At 38.8% G+C, this 26,701-nt stretch overlaps 1 protein-coding gene across 1 annotated transcript; it reads right to left on the bottom strand.

The window, feature by feature from the left end:
• Window positions 1-383: 383 nt before the first annotated feature.
• Window positions 384-25,269, bottom strand: CUL4B (cullin 4B). The gene is made up of 20 exons (XM_058032561.1): window positions 24,119-25,269; window positions 21,354-21,469; window positions 16,858-16,961; window positions 15,962-16,031; window positions 15,399-15,472; window positions 14,229-14,391; window positions 14,039-14,128; window positions 13,682-13,764; window positions 12,595-12,662; window positions 11,375-11,493; window positions 10,375-10,567; window positions 9,259-9,363; window positions 8,851-8,961; window positions 8,025-8,110; window positions 7,372-7,479; window positions 7,009-7,122; window positions 5,981-6,086; window positions 5,734-5,906; window positions 5,043-5,195; window positions 384-3,917 (listed from the first exon to the last, which is right to left on the bottom strand). The coding sequence occupies exons 1-20, from the start codon at window positions 24,648-24,650 to the stop codon at window positions 3,822-3,824; spliced, it is 2,664 nt and encodes an 887-aa protein (XP_057888544.1). The 5' UTR covers window positions 24,651-25,269; the 3' UTR covers window positions 384-3,821.
• Between the last annotated feature and the right edge of the window lie 1,432 nt (window positions 25,270-26,701).

Below are 26,701 nucleotides of genomic sequence, written 5' to 3' on the forward strand. Positions count from 1 at the left end.
TGGGAGACAAGGAATATTCACAGCTGGAGAGGTGCTTCCTTCAGGAGCAACAAGGCACCACCTCTGGTATTTTTGTGCATTTCTGCCACTTGTACACATTCTAATCCCAGTTCAGGGTCTATGAGGATGCTTATTTCCTTCCCCTCCAAGAACCACAGAAGACTTAGCAAAAAACCCAAAATAATAAAAACTTCAGGAATGGAAGCCACTTAGAAAACTCAAGGGATTTTAATGACCGAATGAATAAAGAACTACTTATTATATTTAAGTAGCAAACAAGTATTTTGCTATCAAAGCACAAGCTAAAGAATTTAAAGAAGCCATAAACATTAGTAAGCCCAACATACAGAACTTGGAGTAAGAAGGCATTTTACACACAAGAGTTTATCAACACAAAACTGTTTAATATTTATTAAATGACACAAAATACCTAGATAACAGACTCACTCTCTGAGAGGACATGTATTTACATTATTTACCAACTTAAGAAAGACTCTCTGTACCCATATCAGACTTATGAAACATAAAAAAGGTTTTGCTGCTTTTTGCATCGAAGGATGCAACGGTGATACATGCCCTGTTTGCAAGTCTGCATAAACTATAAGTTTTTGATGCTGTGAAAAAGCACATTTTCATATTCTGGTAGCTGAGGGAAGAGGCTTCTGAAAAGTAACAGGGTTAGTTTTTCCCCCCCACTCCAGACACACTCTCAAGACTGTTATACAAAAAGTATATTACATTTTTGAATGCTGCTGTACTCTTACAATTTTAGTGTAACGTTTCAAAGAAAATGTTCTTCCTACTATATGAGAGCACTAAAAAAAGAGTGGTATTTGAACATTTTTTTAGATGCACTTTTTTTTTTTGTTTTAAAAGAAAGCATTAGGGCAAATGATATGTCTAGGAAAAAATGAAAGGCTGACAAAAAAAAAAAAAAGAAGAAAAGCTGAGACCAAAATATGAAGAACAGCTAAAGCAACTTAACAATTTGCTAGGGATTTTTTTAAAATTTTTTTTATTAACTATTTACTTTGGCACCTTTGTGTAAACTATAGAACAAAACAACGTTTACAACACATTTGCAATTACAGCATTTAAACAAAATGGTCACTTTTGAAACCAGCCAAGACAAAAAAATAGTCCATTTATGGGTATAAAGATTAAAAAACCTAAAATATATATTTCTAAGAATAAACTGCAATTTCTTATGAACAAGGTGCTATAAACTGCATGCAAGAGTCAAGATTAAAAATGTGTGGCCAAAAAGACAAGCTGTGTTCTAGCCAGATGAGTTGTGGTCCAAGCCCATTTCAGTTTTTTCTTACAGAGATATATATGGCTCAAGAAGCAGGCACATGATCCCAGCAAGAATTTGCGGAGTTGTACGACGACAAATCTTGGCTGCAGCTTTGTCATGAACCAGGAATGAGCCAGACCTTGGCAGAAGAGATGAACAAGTTCTTGGGGAAAACCCATGAGCTACAAGGAGAAGCCTTCTCCCCTCCCCTCGCTCGCCCCTCTCCTGGCCTGGCCAGGGTTCTCAAAGTCCATTCTTTGGGTTGCTTTAACTGGATTGAGCTTAGGGTCTGCCTCAGATTGTGAATTCTGATGAGATTTCAGGACATTTTCTGTATAATATTTTCTGCATTAGACAGGATAAAAATGAAATAAACCTACAGTCCTTTGCAGTTTGTTTGAGTGAATGTGACACTTGTGTAATGAGGGAGGGTTTCGCCACAGTGGGTGTTCACACATGGAGTGGTGTTAGATTGATATGCTACAACAGACTGAATGGAACCAGCTCAATGCATCAGCTCCTGTCTCCCAAAGAGTTAAGTCTTATGCTTCTTCTCCATTTCTCTTTAAAAGGAATCTTTTATTGGCTGAAGATACAAAACACATACAAGAAAAGGAACATTGAATGCGAAACACAGAAGTTTTTTTTATGGTGGGAGGCATTCTTTCCTCCCCAGTGGATCTCTATTTGAGCTAACACTTGAAGATTTGCAGGAGGAGTCTCCAAGGTTCTTCCCACATAACTCTACTGTCAGTATTTGTCTCACAGAGGCAGGGGTGGCCCTGGATGTCTACCAGTGGTTATGCTGCAATAGTGTCAAGGGGCAAAGCAGATTTTCTGCAGATCACAAAGAGCTGTATGATGGTTAGTTGAGGGTGACTGCAAATAATTTAGTAGGGGAAAAACCACCCACATTTGTTTAATCTGTCAGCTGAGGACTGCATACAAAAGAGCCTGAGAGAAAACATGGCTGGAGAATATATGGAATTAAACAGCAGATAAAAAAAAGCACTAAGGATGGGATGTGTCAGATAGAAAACACACACACATACTCTCACATGCACACCCCTGAATGTGGGATCACAGTGATAGAAGTTAGAGTCAGAGAGAGCCAAGTTACACTGCCACTAAACAAAAGTAACATCTTGCTTCCAAGAGATATCTGGTATTCCCCAGGACTATCAGTGCCTGAAAGAGGATGAGGTTTTTCATTGTGCTCTGCAACACAGCTGATCATAGGTACAAAGCCTGGCTGGGTAAGGAAGAACTGGGATACGTGGAGGAGTTCCTTTTCTGCTGACACCTTTTTTTTCCCATATATTCCTGGTACATGCTGCTATAAGCAATAAAAAATGTATTTTGTTGAAACAAAGCTCTACATTCAAGTGACTTACTCTCCCATGTCTTATAAAGATGCAAAGAATGCTCTCTGGCCATCTAAGAAAATATATTTTAGATGCCTTGTAGCAATACTTAACTTACTATATGAGAGGTAGGCTTCTGGGTTCTAGGAGGCCTGCTAGGCTCTAGGGCTGAGTTCTTAAAGCTTTAAGTTAAAGCAATCCAAAGCAGGGCAGTCTTAGAAGAGCTGCCCTGTCTAAACCTTGAGGTTAGTTCAAGTTTAGAATGTTGCAAAGCAAAACAAGTATTAAAATCCACTTGCAGTTTTTGTTCTTACAGCTTTACCACAATAACAGTGTGGCTTGTCATCTTTATTCTAGAGTATTGCTGCCAAGAGGTGAAGGCCTCCTACCCATGACTAGTAAAAACTGTCACTTCTTCCATTATGGCTGTTTTATGCTTAAAATTCTCAAAGGTGAACACCAAGTCTCATAGGCAAGCCATATAAATCTAATCTGAACTTGTTTTGTTGTAGCAGTTATTTAAGAATGGTGTTTGTATATACAGTACATATGCCCACACTGCAAACTTTATACTCCTTTTATAATGGCACCATTTTGTCTTAATTGCAACCAAGAATATTTCCCATTAGATCAGCAATAAGCATAGCTTGGCTTATTCCCCATTTTCCCCCCTCAAGAGAAACAAATCCAAATGTGGGCATCAACCAAACCAATGGTATGTATAACTGAAACGCATTCTGTACAGTAAATTAAAAGTTTGCATGCAGTTTAAGCATTTTAAAGGCTATTTTCTTATATTAATGAACCTTCTGTTTCCATTTAAAGACGTGAAAGATATCTGTCATATATCAAGGGACTCCTCTTCAGACCCAGAGACAAAGGGAATCAGAAAGACCAGGTACTTTCTTTCAGCTTTCTGCACATCTTACTAAATAACATGCAAAGAGTTCAACAGCATTCTTCTTAAAATGTAAATATTACTCTTTAAATGGGCATGTTAACCACTGAAAGAAGTCCACTCTACTATACTTTTCCATTACACTGCTTTCATTCAATCATCGGTAGTATAAAAAGTCAATTAACGGGATCAAGAGGCTACTTTATCCACTGGCAACTGTGTAGGACACCAAGTGTGCAGTAAAACAAAGGCCAACATATGTTTATGCAATATAGTTGTACTGATTCGGGTTTTCTTTATCTCTTTCCATGTAGTCCCTGTCAATCAAGGATTCTATTCTCTTCTTAAGGTCAGCAGGCTGTAAAACAAAGCACATGTCAGCATTATTACTTGGCAGTCAATGCTTCTTGGTTCTTTCTTTCCACTTGAGCCAAATATCTATATTGTTTGACATGGCGGAGGAAACAGAAATCCCACTTTAAAAAAGTCCTTTAAAGTATCAGAGATTCTAAAGTCTGCAATGTGTAACTGATAGAACAGAAAGTTACAAAGTTAGCTATCACCTGCAGCTAAACTGATATTGCAGGAAGGGAAGATACTTGCTGCTGTTTGAACTGAACTCTAAATAAGTGCAGTTTGTGCATCATGTACCGAAGTGTTTCTATTTCTGACTTTTAGCCAGTAAAAGTACAAGTTTCATTTCCTCTTGAAGCAAATGAGTTGTGCAATAGTTTGTCTGCCCTGTGATTTTGTTGGGGGAGGAACTTCATAAAAAAGGCCTCATGATAACAAGTGAGGAAAATTATTTAAATGATCTGCTATAATCTTACACAGCCCAACTGCAATTTATGCAATACTTACAGACCTGCAGGCACTCAACATGCTAATACAATGGAATGAAATAGCAGGACCTTTTGTTTTACAATTCCACTGATAGAAAGCACCATATATTTGAATTCCAACAATGCATCACTGTCTGTTTGAAATCCCATTTCCATTTGTACACAATAAGCCAGTCATTTTGTATTGCAACTGTGGGCTTCTTCAGCTTTGAGACATTCACCACTACTTTATTTTTATTCCTATATATGTGTGTATATATATTAACCAGTATAATCCATCCAGAAAAAACACTGTACTTCAAGAGCATCAGCCAAGTTAAGATTGCAATGCAGAATTGGTTTTGAGATCTGAAGCATTTTCTCCTTTGCTCAAGAATGCCCTGCCAGAACACTGCCAACAGTGGAACAGCAATGTACAAGGAGAGCCAGCTGCTCCCTTACTGCTAACAAACTCCAGGGCTGAAATCCTTTGGAAATACATTTTAGTAACAACTGGCACTTTAAAAACTCCTGAAAGTGAGTATTTGCCCTTTCTAATACTAAAAAGATGCATATTTTAGAAGCACTGTTTGACTGAGGGCAGGCCAGGGAAGATGAAAAGAACTGACAGAGTTTTAGAAGCATTAAAATCAGCACAGCACCTTGACAGGGAATTTCAGCTGGTTGTAGACCTCTGACACGAGCAGGTTGTGACTCAGCGTCTTGCGCATCTTCATGATCCGCACAATGGCGGCGTCGATCTGGTACTGCCGGTCCTGGAACACCCTCTCTGTAGTGCTTGCCTGCTCCTCCACCTGAGGGACCCATTCAGAAAAGCTTTAATGAGAACAGCAGCACTGTCAAAACAATTCTTTCAGTCTCCAAGACAATTCTCAGTGTAAGACAGTGAAGTGCCTGCTGTCAAATATCTGACATAAAGCCTTTACAAATACGAAGGCTGATTGTCTGTTTAAAAACACACTTGTACAAAGATTTAAAACCTTTGCTCAGCTTTTACATTGGATGGCTGTCAGAGAAACAAGTCCACAGTGTATTTTCCATGTTCACAAACAGTCAGTAAAGCTCCACAGAACTATAAAGGACAAAAAGAGCATTTCAGAACTGGAACTTCTCTTAACTTTACTTAGAGACATCCAGCATCACTGGTGTCTTAGTACACAGGCACACATTTAAATCACTGTTAGGTATGTGCTGACATCCAAATTACAGGTGTAACTCTGACAGAGATATCAGCACGTACATGACAACCAGGAGGAAAAAAAGCTTGTAAAAGGGCAGGCAACAAAGTTCTTAACCCAAGGATCTAAACCCCAGAGATTAAAAAAAATATACCGTTTCTTTCATCTGAATTTGGTTGATTTTTATCCTGAAGAGCTTATGTCTGAAATCATCATTACATGTGAATTTATCACCATCTTCCACATCTTTGCCTTTGGGGCTTTTAGTCAGTACTCTGGCTTTGCCACAAGCCAGAGATTGAAGTGTCCTTCTCAGCTCTCCATCCTCTAAAGCAGAAACAAGTTGTTTAGGTTTCTTTAGTAAGAACACTTGGAAGTACTCGGTTGTTTTTGATACCAACCTATCCCAGTGGCTTGCTTTATCTCCTCTAAACTGAACTCCTCTCCTTCATTAAACATGAGCAGCACCAGTGTCTGGAACAGGGAGACCTGAAGTTCTTTTTTGCCCTGTCATAAGGGAAATAAACAGATATCACCAGGCTGTTTTTTCTGGGGAGTGGAGGGAAAGGAATGCAAGGAACATGAGAAACAAGTCACTCTTGCTTGTCAGTAGTTTCACTAACAGAGTGTTATTTTATTCACTTGAGAATATGGAACAATAGAAGTTACTGGTCACTTCTATTTACTATGAAATGCAGCACAAGCTTGAGGCTACAAGGCTGGACTATTCTATCCAGTGACAAAATTCACCCAAGATATGCATCAGATGACTTAAAGCACAGAGTACTTAAAATTACAATTTAGAAGGCCTTTAAGTCAAAATCTAACACAAACATTAGTTTAAGGAACACAGTTTAAGGACCCATAGAATCTTTGAAACAATCAGGTTTGATAATACTTGTTTTACCATTAACTTTTTCTGAAAATTGTTATGGTAAGCATTCCTATTTCATGAGAATCTTGTGTCCACAGAAATACTGAAGGGGAATACCAGGAAACCCTTTCAAAAAGGTTGTGTTCTTGTACAATCCAGAATTTTTCTGTATTTCAGTGATGAAAAGCTTACTGTGAAGATGCTTAATGCTATCAGATGAAGTAAGGCAATTGAAGAAGCACAGCCCCCTTTTTTTTTCTCCCCACTAAAAAAATGAGGGCAGTTTTTAATTTGGATCTTAAGCCAGTGGATATTTTCCCCAACAGGTTTTTCTTTCCCCACCAATACAGAAATCAGGTGCATGTTCTTAGACATTAACACATCAGTTTCAGAAACTATCAGTATCTGGAAAAGATAGCAGGAGGTTAAAAGTAATTGCAGAAACAGTGTTAAGTTTTCCATCACAGCACAAAAACGCTTCCCCATCCATCCCTAAGGTACAACCCAGACTTGCAATCAACAACACAACAGTAGTAACAGAAACAATAGACTCACCTCTTTAAATTCTGCTTTTAGCACACAGTGTCCTAGTGTTGACTGCCACTGGAGTTTCCTACCACTGTGTTTTCCTAAATAAAAGGTCTTGAAAATCTCCTGCAGTTTTACCATCTAAAGAAAGAAAAATCCCAAAACACTGAAACACAATTTCTACTTTAAAAGCATCCTTCCCTCCTCCACAATCAATTAAGCCTTAAATCAAGGCTTAGAATGATAAAGGGAATTGCAAGAAAACAAACTTCATTTTAAAAAAGATAGTTCTGCATTTCTTTCTCTATGCACATTGAAAACCAAGTGTCAGTGGATGTCAAGTTGCATTTCTGACAGGCCAATACTTGTATAACCCATGAAGTTCATTACCTCTGGGGGCAGGTGGACCTCCATAGGCACATAGGTTGGCCAGTATCCCATAGTCAGAATATTCACTGTTAGTTCAATGTTGCCAGGGACATTCTGATTTTGCATATACTGCAAAGAGAAACAAAATAAATTGAAATAGAGCTGTTTTAATTATACATATTTCAGACAGACCTGAAAAGTTAGAACAGGCATTGCAAGAGCAGAAAAGACAAATGACCACATGAAGTGTTTGTTGTATACACTGCAAGTTCCATACAAGAAAATGAAGGTAAGAACAAGCACTTGTCTGAAGTTCAAAAGGCACTTCCATAAAAGAAGGAAACAGCAAATGTAGTGTTTTAGCAGGCTGAGATCTTATTAAGTGTGAATAGAGGAAAGAATGTTAACAATTGCTTGTAATCAAAACATTACAAAATCACCAGAATTAAATGTGCAAAAACTTCCAAGCCAGGCACCAGAATACAGTGATGTTAAAATGGTCTTACAGCTGGTGTTAAAATGTTTTGTAAGTTTGCAATTCTCTTATTGCTGTGGGTTGTTTATTTGTTTGTTTGAAGAAGCTTGTCTCAGTTTTTTTGCTGAGGAAAAACCTTTAATAAATTCAGTAATATTTTCAAGAGCACAGATAGGACAGACAGGATTTTCCCCAGTACCTGTTTGAATTGTATCATTATGTCTTTTGAAAGCTCCATATCTTTAAACATTCCTTCAAGTTTGCTGGTGAAAGCAGCTCCACATTCTATAAAAGAGAAAACATAAGTATTAGAAATTATTCTGTTTATTTTCAACACCTCAGAGTACTTATTCTCAGTGCCAGAATGTACTTCTAAGCAAGATGACCTTTTCCACCAGGTTTTCTTACATAAAGACCTGGATTCTAATTAAGGAAGAGAATAAGGTTACAAACAAGAAAAAGGAAGATGTTTTGATGTGGTAGCTATTTTGCAACCCAGTTGTTTTTCCACATGGATCTGACTGTTCATTCTCTGACTATGGTGGCCACTGGTCACTCAGATGAAATTCTAATCCCTATCAGCTGCCTTTCAAACTGTGTCCTGATGGCAGAATTAGATCAAGCTCTAAAAATCTCACCCTTATCACCCAAAGGCTCCATCCAATGAAACAATAAAGACCAGACTAGAGAACAACTAGCTGGCAGTGAATAACAACTGGAAGTCATCTTTTCTCTGAGCACATCACTGATTTACCCAGCAGGGTAAATCAAGCCTATCCCACAGGCCAAGATACACTGTGCACTTTAAGTTCCTGGGTTTTGGCTTTTCCTGTTATAATTACAAAACTAAAAGCAAATGAATCTCCTCAAAACCCACCAGTCATTCAGGACCTGCACAGAGGCTTCTGCCCTCATGGAAAAAGGAAATACCAACAGTGCTTCTGTGAAGGCCTGTTAAAACAACTACTTTCAAAGGAAAGCTGATGGATAGAAATGATAGATAAAAATGATAGATAGATATTTACCATGTTTGAGTTTGGAAAGCATAGATTTTTCAGCGTCTACTGATGCACTCTTCCCAACTAATAGTCTCTTTGCTAGATCTTTTTTATAAAAGGCCTCAAAGACATCTTTTCCTGTAAGAGATGAGATTTGAAAGTGAACACAAAGCACAGCTGGTTTTAAACAAACATTACCTAAAAAGACCCAATTTAAAGCTCAGAAAAAACAAAAAGGGCCTTCATATGAAGATTTCCACATGTTTTGTTATTTGCAATTTGACTGGCAAAGTAGTTAGACAGCACTACACCAACAAAACAAAGCCACAGAGAACAAACAACTGAAAATGTAACCAGACTGCAAAAATAATTTCAAAGTACCTTTATGTTACTGGGTAAACAACTGTATCCCCACCAAAAACACCCAATACTTACCATATATGAATCTAAATATGATCATAATTTTATCCAGCATTTTTTCAAGTTCTTCATCAGTAGCTTCTTTGTTGCCTGCACGAAGCTTTGAATCTACATATTTAGCTAAAAGAGTGTTGAAGAATAGAGTTTAGCACATGCTTAATATCACAGTGAAACAAAACCTCTAAATCTAATATGAAATCCTGAAAATGGAAAGGATCCTGAAATCACTTTCTATCAGCCTCATAACAGCTACCTTGATACATTTTCATAGAGTTTATAAAGTTATACAAACACTACAGCCTAGTATCTTTTTCTAGATAAGCAATGACTGCATCTTAACTAAAAACATTTTGCCTATGAAAAAAAATCTTGGTCTATGTTGTGATCTCAAAGTAAAGTCACTGCTGTTGCAGATTGGCATGGCTGTAATAGAAGCAAAAAAATCAGATAAAAATATGTAAATCAGTTATTTAAATATGTTGACTATACTGCTGAATTTCTCTAGCATAGCATTATTTTGTTTTAATTTCCAGTTTCAATCAAACTAGATTGTTTGTTTTAATTTCAAATGGGCTGGTAAGCACATTACAGTTAGGGAATTAATACAAAAAAGGAGGGCAGAAAGTATCACTCCACAAGCCTAACAGCACAACCAATTGCAAAGCAGGTTTTTATTTATTTATTATTCACTGTGTGGGGAAATTATTCCAATGCAGAGTACCAGGCATGTAATGCACCAATCTGTGAGTAGCATTCTTTGAAAACCCAAGGCTCTTTCCCCACACCATGAGAGCTTCAGTGCATCCCCAGCTTTCTTGCCTTGTATCAAACCCCTGACAGCTCTGTGCACACATGCTGGTGGCACAGTTATGTAAGCTTCTGAAAAATTCTAATTATTAGCAGTATTCTCATGTCTGGACAGTAGCCAATTGCTGGAATGCCCAAATTCTGATGTTCTGCACTTTTTTAAAGCCTAGCCAGTTAAGTGACGACCAGCTTGCTTTTAATGTTTGATGCTACCCTCCCAAACAATTCCCTTGCATCAGGTGGCACAGCAGATCCCAGGCTGATGTAAGTGCATCAGCAACTCAGCACCCAAATTCTCACAGCAAAGAAATTGAAGGAAAATACCTATGAGTTCAGCTGGCTTATTTGGTCTTTTGTTAATGAATGTTTCAAAGGCTTCTTTCATGGCATTTACAAACTTCTCATTCTTGAGAAAGCAAACATCAATAATATGGTCAACTTTGTCTTTAAAATCAAGAAGTTCTTGGACCATGGTTTTGTCTTTTTCAGGATTAATTACTATGGTGCTACCAAATGCCTGCAAAATAAAACATATCTTTCAATTAGCCTGAATAATTAATTTAAATGACAAGAGTTCTAAAATCTTAAGTTACCTTTGTAATATGTTGTTTCTGGTACTCATATTAGTTCCAGTAACAACAAAAGTATTACTTTATTATGTATTATTGTATTATGAAGTGTTTACTATATAAATCATCCCTAGGCCTTGCACATTGATTCAAAAACAACTGATGAAAAAGTGAATTGATTGAGAACTTCTGTCTAAAGAAATGAAGTTTTGCAAGACAAAATTAACACATCCTTTTAATCCTCTATATCCTCAGGTTTTACACAGGTAATGCTCCCACTAAATTGAGTTTTATTTTATAGTACTCTTCCTTCACAACAACCAAATTTTCTGTGACATTTTCACTGAGAAATAAAATGAATCATCCTAACTGATATTCAAGTGCTTTTTGAACCTCAGCTGGTTGGTAACTTGAACAACCACTCATTCTCACAGGAAATTTTATTAGGAAGAAGACAAACATTCTGCCAATAAAAACTGAAGAAACATGGCTGTCCCACAAACTAACTAAAAGCAAGATTATAAAATCCAAATGTATTTGGAGTTCAGTGAACTGAATGTTCACTGTTTTCTTCAAGAGAGCTAGAACAGTTATTGTATCCTTCCTGGGATGTTTCAAAAGCTGTCTATTAAATACATAAGCAAGTATCTTCAATTTTTAGAAAAATGCAATAGTTTACAGAGATGACTCAAGTATGTGTGTATGAACCCCAGTGATACAGCAGTGGTAGCTGTTGCAGAGCTCTAGAACAGTACCTTTATGTATTCAATCCAGTGCTGCAAGAGAACCTGGACTCCACCTCTCACACGACTGAATAACTGGTACAGAAGGGACAGGTCTTGAATTCTGTTTTCATCAAGAAGGTGATTTAGACCTGCAAATGGGAGAATTTCAATAGAAATTAAAACCAGAGTAACCCAAAGAAAACACAGCTTATTACTACAGTGAGGCCTCTTCAAAACAAGTATTTTTAATCAAACCATTAGTGGTGGTATTTTTGGGGTTTTTATTTTATTTTAAAGTACCTAATTTAACTGTGAAACACAAAATATCTGGCTGAAACCTTAAGAATCTTATTACTGCACATGATTTTATTGCACTTAGGATACAAGTGCTTTATATAACAACCTTATCTCTACATCTTTGCTTACTGCTTTACTACTCCCTAAAGATTTGAAAAGTTTACACTGTACTGATCAGCAGGAAAAATTCCTTGGCAAGACAGCTCTGAGTTTCAACTCCAGCTGTAAAATAAATCTTACAGATGCTTGAAGGCAATCAACTTCAAGAAATATCTTAACCTTCACTTTTTAACTTTCTGGAGAATGTTTGATGCCCTACAGCAAGGTTCTAATAAAACAGATGGGCAAACATTGATACTCCTCTCAATGAACAATTTGTTACACATGTGCAGGAAGATGCTCACATACCTGTTTCATTCAGAATCTGGCTACTAAGGAGCCTTTTTCTAATAGAACTGATTGTTTATTATTCAACTCTTGCTGCATCTTGTTCCTATTTCCAGATGATCTCTGAGATAACCAGAGGGTCACTTGACTCCACAGAGACTATTGTAGAACTGAGGAAATGTATTCCACAGCTCAAATTATACTACAATTTTAAAACAAGCTGCTTTTTGTCAGCAGCAACTACTCAGTATCTCCCTTTTCTGTTACAGCCATAATTCAAAGTGTACTCCTTTCTTTACCTCCAAGTCTTCAAAATGCCACTTAACACATTGAGCTTGAGTCTCCTGTTCTAATTTTCCTTTTGCTTTGCTGTGTTATCAGAAGACAGCACAGTGTCCCCTTATCTGCAACCAGAATGGCCAGTGCTATTTTGGGCACTGAGGAGCAAAGGGAGTTAAGGAATGGTGCAGCCTGTCCTCCCCCAGCACCCATGGCTTTCTTTCAGCACAGGAGCTGAAAGCCCCAAAGCAGTAATTAGAAACATTTCCATAAAGAAGAAAGATTACCTTTCTGAAGAATGGCTGTTAAATGTTCACCTAGAAGTTGCTTTTCTACAGTAGCAATTAGTGGCTTCCTACAGAAGAAATGTTTAGATTAGAATTACTTTTCCTTTTTCCATTACCGACAGTTTTAAATCCTTCTTTTGAGATTATGTTAATTACATTATCATTGGGAGTGCTCTAATTATCTGTGGCCAAAGACCTAAAATGATTACACACATTTATCCTTTTTCTCCCCAGTAAACAATATTTTTTTCTGTTTGCTGACTGATGATTTTAATTCACACAGTAAGCTTGTTGTACATGACCTGCAGGCAGCTGGACAATGATTCCATCAGTGAAGAAGTTGGGGAAAATTCATCCAATAATCTGCCTAATCCTGTGTTGTGGAAGGACATTCATATCTTGGGAGACAAACCAAGGACAGATCTCAAGTCAGGAGGTATTAAAACAGGGAATTGCCCACTAATACTGGTGTGGAAGAAGAAAGCCATTGAACAAGCTAAATGCTTTTAACAGCTGAAAGAGGAAGGAAATCAAAATGTAATAAAACACCTCTCTCTCAGAGGTTTTGATATCGGTGACCTACATTTTCTGTCAGACACAACAGCTGTAGCTTTGTGTTAGAAGGCCTCCACCTGACTGTGTTGGAGGAAATCCTGCCTCTAAGTACAAAAGATGGGAGAAAGACATTATTTAAAAATTTCCCAGACTCAACACGCAAATATTTCTTGCAAATATTCAGAGGTTTTACCTTAAGAATATTCTATGCCAAGTCTTATCACTTTCAGGTAGGACAACAGTTGACTAATTACATTTCAGCAGGAAGGAGACATCTGGGCTGGGAGAGGCAGCCTATTCTTCTTCATGCAAATACTTAACATTTATGCCAAAATAACAGTGACTTAGAAGGATAAAATGCTTTTAGCTGTGTGAGCCAAGACAGTGCTTCACTGTAAACATGGAAATGTGGGAAGCAAAAAGCATCTGATGGTCAGTCAATAACAGAAATAAATTGCAGCTACTTAAATGGCCCTCACCAGAAGAGGAGCCAAACAGCTCATACCACCAGGCAAAGAGAAATTACACTTACTGTGTGCTCTGATCTAAGTAAGTGATTATTCTGTCTGCTTCTTCTTCCAAGCGCTTGTTGACATGGTGAAGATATTCTGGAACCTGAAAATGCCAGAGTAGTTTTGTATGTTTAAAAAAAAACAAACAACAAAGGGAAAAAGAGAGACAGTACTGGTCTGACAGAAGTAGCAGCTTCACTTTTAATCAAAAATCATTGGCACTGTGACTGAAGGCAGCTGCACGTGCATTTCCTTTTCCAGAATACTATAAAACAAAGTCCCATTACTGCCTTGTACCCTAAGGCAGCAGAGTATTTCTGTTCCCTGACACTGCTTTGACAGTAGGCACAGCAAACACTGTCAAACATCCCAAATACCTCTCGCTCCTGCATCAGCCTCTGGCCCTCTGCTGCATACAGGCGATTGGTCTCCTCCAAGAATCTGTGCTCGAAAGAGTCCTGATAAATCTGGGGAAACAACGTGACACAAAGCCAGGGTAAAGCTTACTGAGCACCAAGTAAGAATGTGAGCTCTTTACTGGTTTTAAGGTGAAACAGGTGTACTCACCTGCAGGTCAGAAAGCATGCTCAGAAGGCTTCGCAGTAAGCTCCTGTCAATGGCCTCACCATTTCTTTCCCTCTCAATCAGCAGCAGAATGCCATCAATAGTTTTGTTCTGAACCTTCTGATCACTGATTATATGAGTTCTGAACAATTCTAGTCCCATATCCCTAAAAAGAAAGCAAAGACTGTTCAATAAATTGTTTAAGAATAAATCCCAGATATCTCTTATTAACCATGATCTAGATCTAATAAAGAGGCCAATACCAGCATTCTTTCAGTTCCTCATTCCTCTGCCTCAAATCACTCAAGATGAACAAATATATGAACACTAGAATAAACCATGACACTGCACCAATATGAAACTACATATTTTAAATACCAACCCAGATATTTTTTCCTAAATAACCATGTAACTTTTGCAACATCTTTATTTTTCAGCTGGTTGGCAGGATGTTGGAACATCAACCTTCATGAGAAAAAAAAAATCATCCTGGGTTCAAATTCCATGGTTATGGTGCTGGACAATATTCCTTTTTTGTCCATCACTTACTCATCTCTTATTCTTAGGCACAGCTTAGAAGAACTCAGTGATGTGACAGACAAGGATCTCTGCAATGACCATCCCAATTAAATAATTTCCATGAATTTGGAACTATGGGTATGGTCACTCTTAGGAAAAGTCAGGCCCTCCATCAATCTCTTCCAAAGTAATTCATGGACCAAATAACAGTAAGGCATATACTAATTATTAATAATAAGAGGAGCAGAAGTTGAAGACCAAAAAAGCATATCTTGCTTTTATTTTAAGTAATTCTTTCCAACTTGAAATACTGTGCCGGCTAAGGCAGTTATTGGGCACCTCAAACCCTTCCTTGCACTTCAGTTGTGGACCAGACCCCTTCCTTTAACTGTGCAAACTGGAGGCTGATATTTACTTCACTGAAATTTGGGATCACAGCTATTCTAGAACAATCCTATAATTTATGGCAAATAAATTCAAAGTCTTCCTTTGCAACAAGCACTCATGCTTTCACCATGTAATTTAAAGGTCACTATGAGGTTTGTATTAAAAAAATCCATCTGAAAATCAGCAAGATACAAGCAATAGTTGAAACACATCCCCAAATAATTTTATTTCTAGCCCCCCAAATAATTTAATTCTTTGTGCCCTTACCAAATAGATGGCAGCATTGAGTTCTGCAGGACATAAGTTCGATCCAAGAACAGAAAGATACTTCTGATCATAATCTGTCACAGGAAGGAATAAAACAGCCACAATCATTTTACTCTTGAAACTGAAAAGCAACACCAGTTATGCTCAACAACAACAAGAAATCCCACCAATTGGTTTCAGGCAGTTCTTTCTTGGACACTGCTAATTTAATTATTTATTTATCCCTTGCAATCCCTGCAAGGTGATCAATGTTACACTTTGCATATTTCTGTATAACAGAACAGCTCCTTTAAAAATAGGTATAAAGGAGAAAGGTTTGCATAAAACTGAAAATGAGGAATTAGGGGTGTCTGTGTGTCCAAGATCAGACCCATATGCCAAGAAACACAGCGCAGGCAAGTTATTTTCAAGGCTTGATTTCTAACAAACTAGATACAGCTGTATATCACAAAGAAACCTTACATAAATTTAAGACATTTTAGAAATTTGAAAAAAAATAAAAATAAAAGTTAAGCAAAACAGGCTGACAAAGCAACTGGTTTTCCTTAAAAAGATAAACTTACCATTTGTCTGCAGTGATCTTGCCAGCATTTGTCTATTTTCTTTAGAAAAAGGACACTATCCAATGAATCCGTGAAGAAATCATTAAGAAAACCATGATTAATAGATGGTGTAAACAATGAAATGAACCAACTTTATTATTTTTTAAAGACACTTAGCAGGGAGCACAACAAACTCACCTACTCTCAGAAAGAACTACCAGATAATTCCTTGTAACACATTTATTTTTATTTTTTAATAAGGGTCCTTGTGTTAATAATGAGAAATCAAAATTATCAGAACAAATAAAAAATTATCTAAATAATTCTGAATATTTTGTTTAATCCCCATCCCTGGGGAATGGAACAAACATACATATCCCCATACCTCAAAAACCAACAATACCCAATACATGTAAGAGCTTACCACTACACTGTAATTTCAGGTCATGTTAAGAGTTAACATTAAGAAATAAATTCTGTCCTTCAAATAAATCTTTTATTCAGCTCTGACATGCCGCCAGACCCCCATTACTTTTCCAAAAAAAACCCAACAGCTACTTGTTGGATGACTTTTCACTTTATCTAAGCTTGGCAAGTTCAATATAAAAAAAGCCTGACATGATACAGCCAATGAAGGCTTTTTAAACCTTGCTGCAAATCCAACACAGATTTCTGTAAGATGTCAATGTTTCAGAAATACCAGTGAAACTTTCTCAGAAACTTTTCAATGGTTACAGGCATAAAGGAACAAGTAATGTTCCCCTAGCTCCCACAAAGAAATAAAAGCAAAACCAATTACACAAAGCCTAGGAATTCAGATTATCATGGCCTAATGTGATGAACTGTTCAAAGAAATCCATCACTATATACTTGCAGGTAAAACAATTTTGGCTTGTCAACAGCTAAGAAAAGGATATTCTCTGAATTGGTGAATTTGTGCTTTAATGTGGTCTTCACAGATCTGCCTCAATTGTTTGTACAAATTTGCAGAGATCTTGTAGGAGCAGAGATTTTCAACAGCCTAAAGAGAAAGAGAAAGAAATCTTGCTATAATCTTACATGTGGTTTTACAAGAAAGGAGGACACCCCTTCCCAGACCAGGATTCTGCTTCTCCCAGCTTTTAACCCAGTGAACTGCTGCATGCAAACACCAGAGACAGACATGGCACTGCAATGGGACAGGAGATAAAGGCAGGCTGTGCCCTGAACAGCTCACAGACCACCAATTTTGTCTCTCATGTGGAACTGCAGGACTGGCATCTCTAAAAACAAGGATGGTACTTTAATATCCTCCAGTAGCTTGCTTGGCTTCATACCTCAAAGCAGTCACCTAAAGTATAATTTTATTAACTGCTGTGCTCTGCATGTCACACTGATATTAGTGGAAAAGCACTGCCAGATTAATTTAATTTTGCAGTCCTTTCCTTGATTAAGCTTCCCTCATCCCCAAAAGTACATATGTATACATATATTATCTATCTTATCTATCCATCCACCAACTCCCTGTCTGAATAAGTTTAATTATAATCCTGAATATTAGTAGCATGACTACATTTACAGTGACAATCCCAGATTTCTAGATCTCATCAAGTATTAGAAGAATTACCACTGTGCTCACAGTAAGAAGTGAAAAGAAGTTTAATGGGGCCATGTCTTGGAGACTGATCAAGAAAACAATAATTCTTAAGTCCATTAGTGTATCTCAAGACTTCTAAAATTCACACCCATTGTCCAGAATTCAAAAGCAACTAAACAACTTTAACTCTTTGCAGGGTGGTGAAAGACACAGGAGGGGATTATTCTGTAAAACATCTGTAGAAGCTAGAGGAAAAGCCTAAGTGATTTTCAATCAATGCTTTGTGCCATCATTTACTAACTGGAAAAGATTTCAGTTGCTAGTATGACCAACTCCTTGGGGAAAAAAGGACTGAAGGTAAAGTTTGTTCCCCAGCACCTGCAGGCAACCATGGAGGGACAGCACAGCTCAGGAGTGCACAGAGCAGATTTGTGCCATCACCCCAGAATATTTCCCAACAGTCCAAATGGAAGCACAGTGAGCAGTCACCACTAAAAGCACAGCAACAACCCAAACAGCTAAACAAGAGTTCTTGGGGTCATCCCAGGACACCAGCAGGAATCATTCTGAGTGCAAGTGCACTGCATCTAATACTGGCTCTAGCACACTGAGGAGTTAATAAACCCCAACCAAACACAAACCAAACCTCCATGAAAACCAAAACCCCACAACAAAACCATCCCACACAATAACCACAAAACTCCCCAAACCTGCATGAGCTTAGTGTCAGAAGTAAACAGGTAGAGCAAGAGAGTGAAAGGGCCAATTAACCAAAACAAGTCTGAATGAAGACTGTAAGGAAAGCCAAAATTATCACCCAAGTGTACATATCTTAATATTTGGAAACAGCAACAGGTTTGACTCTCAGCCTCAACACTTAAGAATCACCAAACATAGAATAAAGTGATAGGAAAATGTGTTCTATAGTTCACTGCTCAGAGGAGGTTATAGCACTGCTCAAGTCTGTTCTGCTATTGGATATAACCAGGATATAACCTGATACTTAATTCAGCAGAACAAGAGGATGAAAAACACTGAGCTTGAAGAGCCTGATTAGAAATTCAGCAATTGCAATCTTCCTAGGCTTCTTAACTTCTTCCACTTTGGAGAAGCCAGCTGAGAGCTGGGAAGGTGAATGTTTTGGGTGGAACTTGCCTGTCACCTGCAGAGCCAGGGTTACTCTGCCTTCAACCCACCAGCTCAGGACACCAGCAGCCTCTGTCCTGGGCTTCTGGTCACCTCATCCCAACACTGTTAAACTGCTGCTCTAAATCCCTAAAAGAATGAGCTTCTGCACTGGAGATGGACAAATGCATACAATTAACTCTGAGTGAAATAAGCATGTATTAACATACACCTACTTTGATGGAGTGTTCATAGAAAGCTCAACTTTTACATTTGTCTATCAGAAATTCCAAAGTGTTAACCATGGCTGCTAGGATTGGGTGTTTGAACAAAGTACAAAACTTCTGCATCTTTTTTGATGACATACACAGAAATGTTTTAATTTTTAAGAGATTAATCCCCTACTGCAACATTTTGCTTTGCTTAATTACTAGTGCTAGACAATACTGATTGTATCTAAAATGTATCAACATCAACACATGTGAAAACTTTAGGGCCTCTAGTTGACAAAATGATCCTGTTCTGAATTAGTGGAAAAAATGTTTCTGTTAAGGGAATCTCACCTAATGATGGTGAGAAAATCTGAAGAGCCCTACTTCCTTTGTGTAACATGTATGCAGTTAGATGTGGTTTTCTGGTTTTCTCCTTGGTTTTTTTTTTGGTTACTTTTTTTTCCCCTTTTAACTGCAGCATCCACACCTGGGTGTCTGTGGTACAGAAAAAGAACTGAACACAACTCTTATAAGAGAAAATCAGAACTTTCCTGAAGTACTTAACTCTGATTTTAAAAAATAGCTATGTATCAGGTACCAAAGATCTAGATCTCTACTTTCAGGTACTAATATAAGGAAAATTATTCTGTGAAAAAAGCATTCAATTCTGTAGCACTTCAGCTACTCAAGGATGGGAATAATTTTGTTTGCTGAAGAAGAACAAAGCAAGTATGAGGCTTGGGTCCTGCGAAGAAATAAAGCTTCAAAATATTTGCCCAGTGGGATTTTTCTAGCACAGACAAGAGTTAAACCAAAAGCAAGAAGTTTAACTCCATTAAAAAAATAATTATCTGCTTTTGAGGTGCAGAGCAGAACTTTTGGAGACTCTTTTCTAATTCCCCTCTATGTTGGATAATGGTGTCTGCCAAGGCATATTTGGGATCAGATCCTTTTACCAAGCAGCTGTTCAGAAATGACATTAGTTTAGTTAGCATCTAAAAACACTAGTGATTCCTTTTACTATTTTTAAATCAAGACATTTATTTTTAGATTTATATTAAAAAAAATCGTACTTCATTGCACTCTATTTCACTGAGAAGTATCTAAGTAATAACAATGTTGAAACACTGAGATTTAAAACAAAAAAGCTTATTTTTTGTTTTCTGGTCCTAAGTAATATTAAATTATGCTTGGGGTAAGATTGAGCAAAAAATTAAGCAACACTGTTAAACAGAAGCAAGTATTTCAATAGAACTCTGTATTTTTTAACAATTTTGGACAGCCTTCAAGCACTTTAATTAACAGTTATTTGCATCATTAGTCTAGAGTAAGTAATTTACAATACCACCCAGTACAATTGGTTGTAATTTGCTATCACTTCCACCAATTTTTGCAAAAATAACAATACTATCTATTATTCTGACAAGCTGTTAAAAAGTAGTATTTTTATTTAATTAATTGAAGAGTTCAAAAGACTATAGTGATCTTAAGAATGCTGTGGACTGAGGAACAGCAATTAATTCTTCCTTAAATGTGTCCCCAAGCCTTGCAGAAACAGGATTTGTCCTCATATACAAATCAGCTTTTGTTGAAAAGGGGAGGGCAGGGGAAGAGGAGACACTAAAAAGTAGTGGTGAGAAGGCTATATACACACACAGAGGAACAAATTAAACAACTAACCAGGCAATAAAGGCTTTAGAAGCAGAGGAAAAAGTTCAAGAGCTTCTTAACACGCAGCTAAAGCAGCACCACTGCCATGCTGCTAAAACTGCAAGTGACCTTAGTAGGGAAAAGGTGAGCAGGGGAAATCTCCCCAGCACACTCAGCTGAAAAAGCAGAAGTGGAGCTTATAAAAAACATCAGGAAATGCAGTTCAATCTGATCACTTCCTAAAGTATTTAAGAGAATACAATCAGAGCTGTTGCTGGCAATAAAGTTGGATTCTCAATTGTTAGAATAGAACAAATGCTGCAATGCCTGAAAATTACAATCAAACCAAAATAATACAATTCATGAAGAAAAATGATGTTCTATTTACCTACTAGAAGCCAATAGAAAGCTTTTGAGATTTGTGATACTTGATTGTGAACAGATACTTTATTCAGAAAAGAAATTATATTTTAATGTAAATCACCTTATTCTTATACACCAATATTTGAGGATTTCAGCTTTAGCAGATAAACACCATAATCCCCTAAAAAGAAAAGGGAATATAGCTCCTTGCCTTCGTTAATTCTCATCAACTGCTGCAAAGGAAACCATAGCTTGGGTTTTGTTGAGACAAGTAAAAAAAAAATACATTAGTTTGATGCTAGGTCTTGTGAAATTGTATTTCATTATGGAAAAATGAAGAAACTGTTTGGTGACAAGTTTTTCAATGACAAAAGCAGCTATCAAGCAAAATGCCATATTCTTACCACCATATCAAGTAATTTAAGCAAAGAAATCTGAGAAGAAAACAGAAAAGCCTTAACCCATTACTTGTACTTAATGCACTTACCTGATAGAGCTCTTCTAAATTGTACTTAATTGAAGTACTGTTCTGGATAGCTTCTACAGCTTCTTTCAGCTTTTGCCAGGTTTCATCTGTGTAGTTTTCAGGCAATTTGGGTTTATCTTTAAAATAAATGATACAATGTTTGAGAATGTATTTAAATAAAGCAGAACCTTTAACAGAAATTAAAAGGATGTAGCTTTGAGGGATATGGGCTGATGGTCCAGCTTTTAATTTATACTTACATGGAAAGAAATAATTTATGTAAAAGCAGTATCTTATTCACATTTGAAAGAGTAACATATTGAAGAAATTCAGCATTGCTCTTCACGTACACACCACAGCACTTGCAGCCCAAACAGAACCTGTGGTTTACAAAAATCACAATCCTGTGCCTGAGCAGCCCAAGAAGGGCTAAAAGCAGCCAGAATTATCTATACCTTCCTTATATTCTCATTACCAGGACAGCAGAGCCAAAAGAAAGGAACATAAAAGGCAAAAATGATGCATTAAAAGATACACAGTTGTGTGTATCTCAGTTTTTAATTTACTGCTCATTAATTCTACTCCGTATCAGCAGTTGGAAAGAGCTCCTCAAGAAACACTCATGGAAACACTGTAATTACTGTACAGGCTTTATGGTCCCAAGAAAAACCTTCCAATTTTCAAGGGATCCATTTATGTCTCTCTTGGGTTTGGCCAGTGGATATTTTTTAGAGTTAAGCCTCTTTTAATGCTCAAACAGCTCCAGATCTGATCCTCTCCATTATTTTTTCTGGCTCTTTTCTTGAGATGCCCCTGCTCTGCAGCACCTTCAGCACGACCACAGCATTTACAACATGCTGAGATATTCCCCAAGTCACATCCTCAGAATATAAGAACTACTTAAAAATTTTATATTCTTGTAACTACCCAAAGTGAACATTTTTGTTCTAATAAGGACATTCCTAAATGGAGAAGACAGAAGAAGAAAACCTGAGGAGGAAGATGACACATGCACATTCATGCTACCAACAGGTGAAACTGGCCCAGAGTTTATACTCTATTCAAATTGACTTTTACACACCTAAAAGTACAAAAACAAATTTTAAAGCTTTATGATTTCCTTAGAAATAACTAACAAAGAGAAGCAATTATTTTGTTCTTCCTAGCATTTCCCTACAATATTTGCAATATCCCAACATCAGCTGCCTGATCTGGATCTAGAGACAACTGAGCATGGACTTGCCTGTTTTCACCAGCAGCTCCTGATTGCTGCTCAGCAGGCAACACCAAGGGAATGGGTTTTAGGAAGCTATTTAAGTTGTAAATGATATTATTGCTATCACATTAAGATAAAGACAAAAATCTTAAGATCATTATTCAGTTTAGCATCTGAGAGTAAAGAAAAAGCAAGGCTGTCAGAATACCAAGACATCCTTTTTAAGCAAGGTTCAAATATCAATTCATAGGCAGTGATGATCACAGCACTGTGCAATCCATGACATTTAACAGGTATTTTAAAGGTGAGAAGTTAACTTCCCTTAAAGATAACAGTGCACCAGCAAGTGAAGAGCAGCCTATAATGCATCATAGGTTTCTATTTTAAAATAATCAGTCAAATTAAATGATGATGCTTTGATGGGCAGAGAACATTTTTAGAATTGGAACCTTAAAGCAAAGAGTTACAGTGTGATCATGAATTCCTGCAAAACATTACTAATCCTTACCTAATGCAATATGTCTACAGAACATTTCTGTCAATTGTGTATTTAGAAATTAATTTTAATTTCGGTAATATCTTTTACCCCTCCACAAACCAAAACACATGAGGAGAAAGAAACAACCCAAGAAAGCAAGGTAGTGGGCTATGGTGGAAGATAGCAAGAAGCAGGAAATAAAAAAAGCCCATGAGAGCCTCATCCTTACAGGGAAAAAATGGCAGCATTTTACTAAGCTTTCTGCCTACCTATTTGTATTTTTATTTACTAGAAAATGAAGTAGCATCACATCAGAAAAGTTTAATTTCTCTACCTTGGTCTCTAGTAACACTACTCAAAAATCTCAAATACATATTTGGAGAGAATTATAAAATAATGCAAACTTGTAAAGTAAGAGTAAGCTAAAACAGAGAAAAGATACTGCAATTAAAAATTACAGTGAGAACATGACAAGAAAAAAACTCTACAAACATTTGAACTACCTACTTTAAAGGCAAGTGGGGAAACCAGAAAGGAAATCCACCATAATAGCCCGATAATCACCTTAGTTTCAACATTTAAAACTAAGCACAGGCAGATTATCCTATAAACAGACAACAGGGATAGAGACAAGGCATGCAGATTCAAGGCCAATTAAAAAAAAACAAAAACACCCCCACATTCTCTGGAAAGACTTATCATAAACTGGGCTAAAATATACACTAAGCTCTGAATCGGGATTAATAGAAAAGAGCTATCAGACGATAAAAGTTTAAACAAAGGAGATTTACACACTTAGGCAGTAAAACCCGACACCTAACATGCAAATTAAGGCCTTCTCAAGAGATAGAGTGAAGGGAGTCTGAAAAATAATTCCAAGCAGCAAAGTGTAGCCCAGGATGTGTACATGACCAGGCAAGCACACATCAGAAATCATGATTCCCCTTTACATAAGTATAGAAATGTTCACCACAGAAAAGCAATTCCCACAAAACCCGGGGCTATTTGAAAGGAACTGGTTTCCAGGCTGAAAACAAAACACAAAGTCGAGTGTCAGATCCCCACAGGTTGTGACAAATTATGGCCTGTTACCTTTAAAGTTCTTGATCACTAATTTCTTGGCAGAGCCAGGTTTACTGTTGGCGAAACTGGAAACAGTAGAGGAGGCAGCTTTGGTCAGGCCATTTGCATGGTGCCCCACAGCCACTGACGAAATTAAAAGGCTTTTATTTTTAAGCTGTTGCTGGTGCTGCTGCTGAGAAGAGGCAGCAGGAGAGGAGGAGGAAGAAGACTCTTCAGCCATCTTCACATCGAGTCCAATAAAATCCACGGAGTCCTCAAAGCGCAGCTTCTTCTGGAGGTGATGGTTGGAGGAAGCAACCCCTGAGGAGGAGCACGAGGAAGTGGTGATGACAGAGGAAGATGATGAGGAGGTGTTTTTGGAAGGAGAAGAGGTGCAGGACGAAATGGAATCAAATTCTTCTTTTTCGGAATTAGTGTTGCTGCTGTTATTTAACTTTCTCTTCTTGCAGGAGGAGCTGCTGCTAGTGTTACCATCAGTGGCAGGTCTGACCTCCTGGGCTGCAGCTGGGGGGTTGGGGGAAGAGAAACCTGTGGGAAACATGAACACACAGAAGTGAACAGGCTGAGGGGCATCAAATCCTTGTGGTGTGACAAAGAGAGGGGGAGAGTTTTGAGAGTCAGTCTCTGTTTGCTGTCTCTGGGGGGGGTCTTTCAACTCCTCCTTCTCATCAGCAGAGTCCTTCCGTATTCCTTCTCCTTCGCGTTCTTCTTTATCGGAGCAATCACTTTATCTCCTCTTCCCCTTTTCTTTATTTCTTTGGTTCTTTTCGTAGTTTGTCGCTGCCTTTCTGCTTTTACTCCTTTCCCAGCGGAGCGTTTCCGTTCCTGCCTCTCGCCGCCCACCAGTTCCTTTCAATTCTCCTCTCCAGCCGCAGAATTCCCCACGGCAAGCCGCCCGCTGCCCCGGCTTCTCCTTGCGCTCCCCTCCTGCTCCGGCCGCCTCGTCTCCGCCGAGCAGCAGCGGGGAGGGCTGAGCGCGGCTCTCTCTCGCCTCGGCTCCAGCCCCTCGCCCCACACGGCTCCCGCTCCGCCCCGCGGCCGCTCCGCTCGGGCCCCGCTCCCCCCTCTCCGCCTGTGCCCGCGCTCCCTGAGGGGGGACGGCCCGGCCGGGTTGTTATTGTCACTGCACGGCAGAGGGAGCGCAAAAATGGCGGCGCATCCGCCCGCCGTGCATGACGGGGCGCGGCGCACGGAAGCGCTGCCGGGAAGCGCTGGCACCGCCCCGGGATCCGCCCCGGGACCCGCCCCCGGCCCCGCCAGCGCCCTCGGGCCCGCCGGAACTGATCGGGCTCGGTGCCCCCCGCGCCGGCGTGCGGCCGCCTCCTGGGGCGGGAGTGCGGGGCCCGGGAGTTCCGTTCCGGGGAGTTCCGCCCCGGGGTCCCGCCCTGCCTCACCCGGCCCAGCCCGGCCCGGCCCCGCCTCAGGCTCGCCGCAGGCTCCGGCCGCGCTCCGTGCGGTGCACGGCGGCGTTCGCGGGAGCTCGTTCCCCCGGAGCCTGCGGCCTAGGCCGAGGCCTGTTAGTTTGGTTTGGAAATGGTTTTTCTTACACTTATTTATAAACATTAATTTAGCGTCAGCTTTTTGATATGATTTTCATACATGCGGGCTTGTACTGGGCTACAGCCTATGGTTTGCTTTTTTAAAATTTATTTTGTAACTTTTAGAAAGAACAGAAGTTGTAGGCCTTTGGAGTCTCTTTTTTGATGTTGGTGGGTCTGTTACCAAAGGGACAATAAACTCCCCAGGAATGTTGTTAGGATTCAAACACTGTTGACAAATGGCTGTGGAAAAAGTATCAAACCAAGTGATGAGGTTTTGTTCCAGGAGATTCTCCGTGGACTTCAGCTTAGAGCACATACCTCATACACCAGACATCAGAGCTCCTCAGCACTAGACTTCCCTCAGGGGAAGTCTAGTGGCACTTTTATGTTGGATAGGAAAAGATGACAGAAACTTGACAGAAACTGGTACACAGAGATATAGGAATGCAATGTTACTGAGGCTCTTCTGGAGTATGTTTTATGACAGAGTCACTGTCAGACAACTCCTGAGGCCGGGAAGGTCATGCTTGTAATGTGTAGAAAAGTACATTTGAAAAAACCCCAGCAAAACAAAGCTTCAGTTTGGTTTTGACAGTCAATGACTTTGTCCCATCAGTTAGAATATTTGGCTTTTGGATATAAGAGAGCAGATGGAGGCAAGGTAATGTTAGTTCTGGGGATCCAGGAAGAAGCCAGATGTGATGGATTTTCCCCCTTTTTCTACCAATACTTATGGGAGGGGTGAAATCCTAAGTCCTTTCTATTTAGCATGTGATCCTGAGGTGTGGTTTCTGTCAGGGCAGTTGCTGGATGTTCCCCTTGCCTTGTCAGTCTTGTGCAGGTACCATGCTTTTAAAATTTTGGTACTTAAAAGTGACCCTGCAACCAGAGCAAATGTCTCCAGCCTTTTGGTGTTGAGGCTGAACAGTAACACTGCTTTAAGGTAGCAGAAGTGTAGAAGTAAGACCTTCATCTTGACAAAGGCAATTTTTGAAAATTTGGGCCTAGTCTTGCTGTTTTAGGCAGGTGTGAAACCAGTGGCTCAGGCGAC

This window comes from Melospiza georgiana, chromosome 12, assembly GCF_028018845.1.
Source record: "Melospiza georgiana isolate bMelGeo1 chromosome 12, bMelGeo1.pri, whole genome shotgun sequence".
NCBI lineage: Eukaryota > Metazoa > Chordata > Aves > Passeriformes > Passerellidae > Melospiza > Melospiza georgiana.

Coding starts and splice junctions, on each gene's coding strand:
- CUL4B (XM_058032561.1), bottom strand. CDS start 24,650: ATGTTTCCCACAGGTTTCTCTTCCCCCAACCCCCCAGCTGCAGCCCAG. Junction 16,962..21,353: donor ATTTAGAAGAGCTCTATCAG/GTAAGTGCATTA, acceptor CTTTCTCTTTAG/GCTGTTGAAAATCTCTGCTC. Junction 15,473..15,961: donor AAGATCACTGCAGACAAATG/GTAAGTTTATCT, acceptor TTCCTGTGACAG/ATTATGATCAGAAGTATCTT.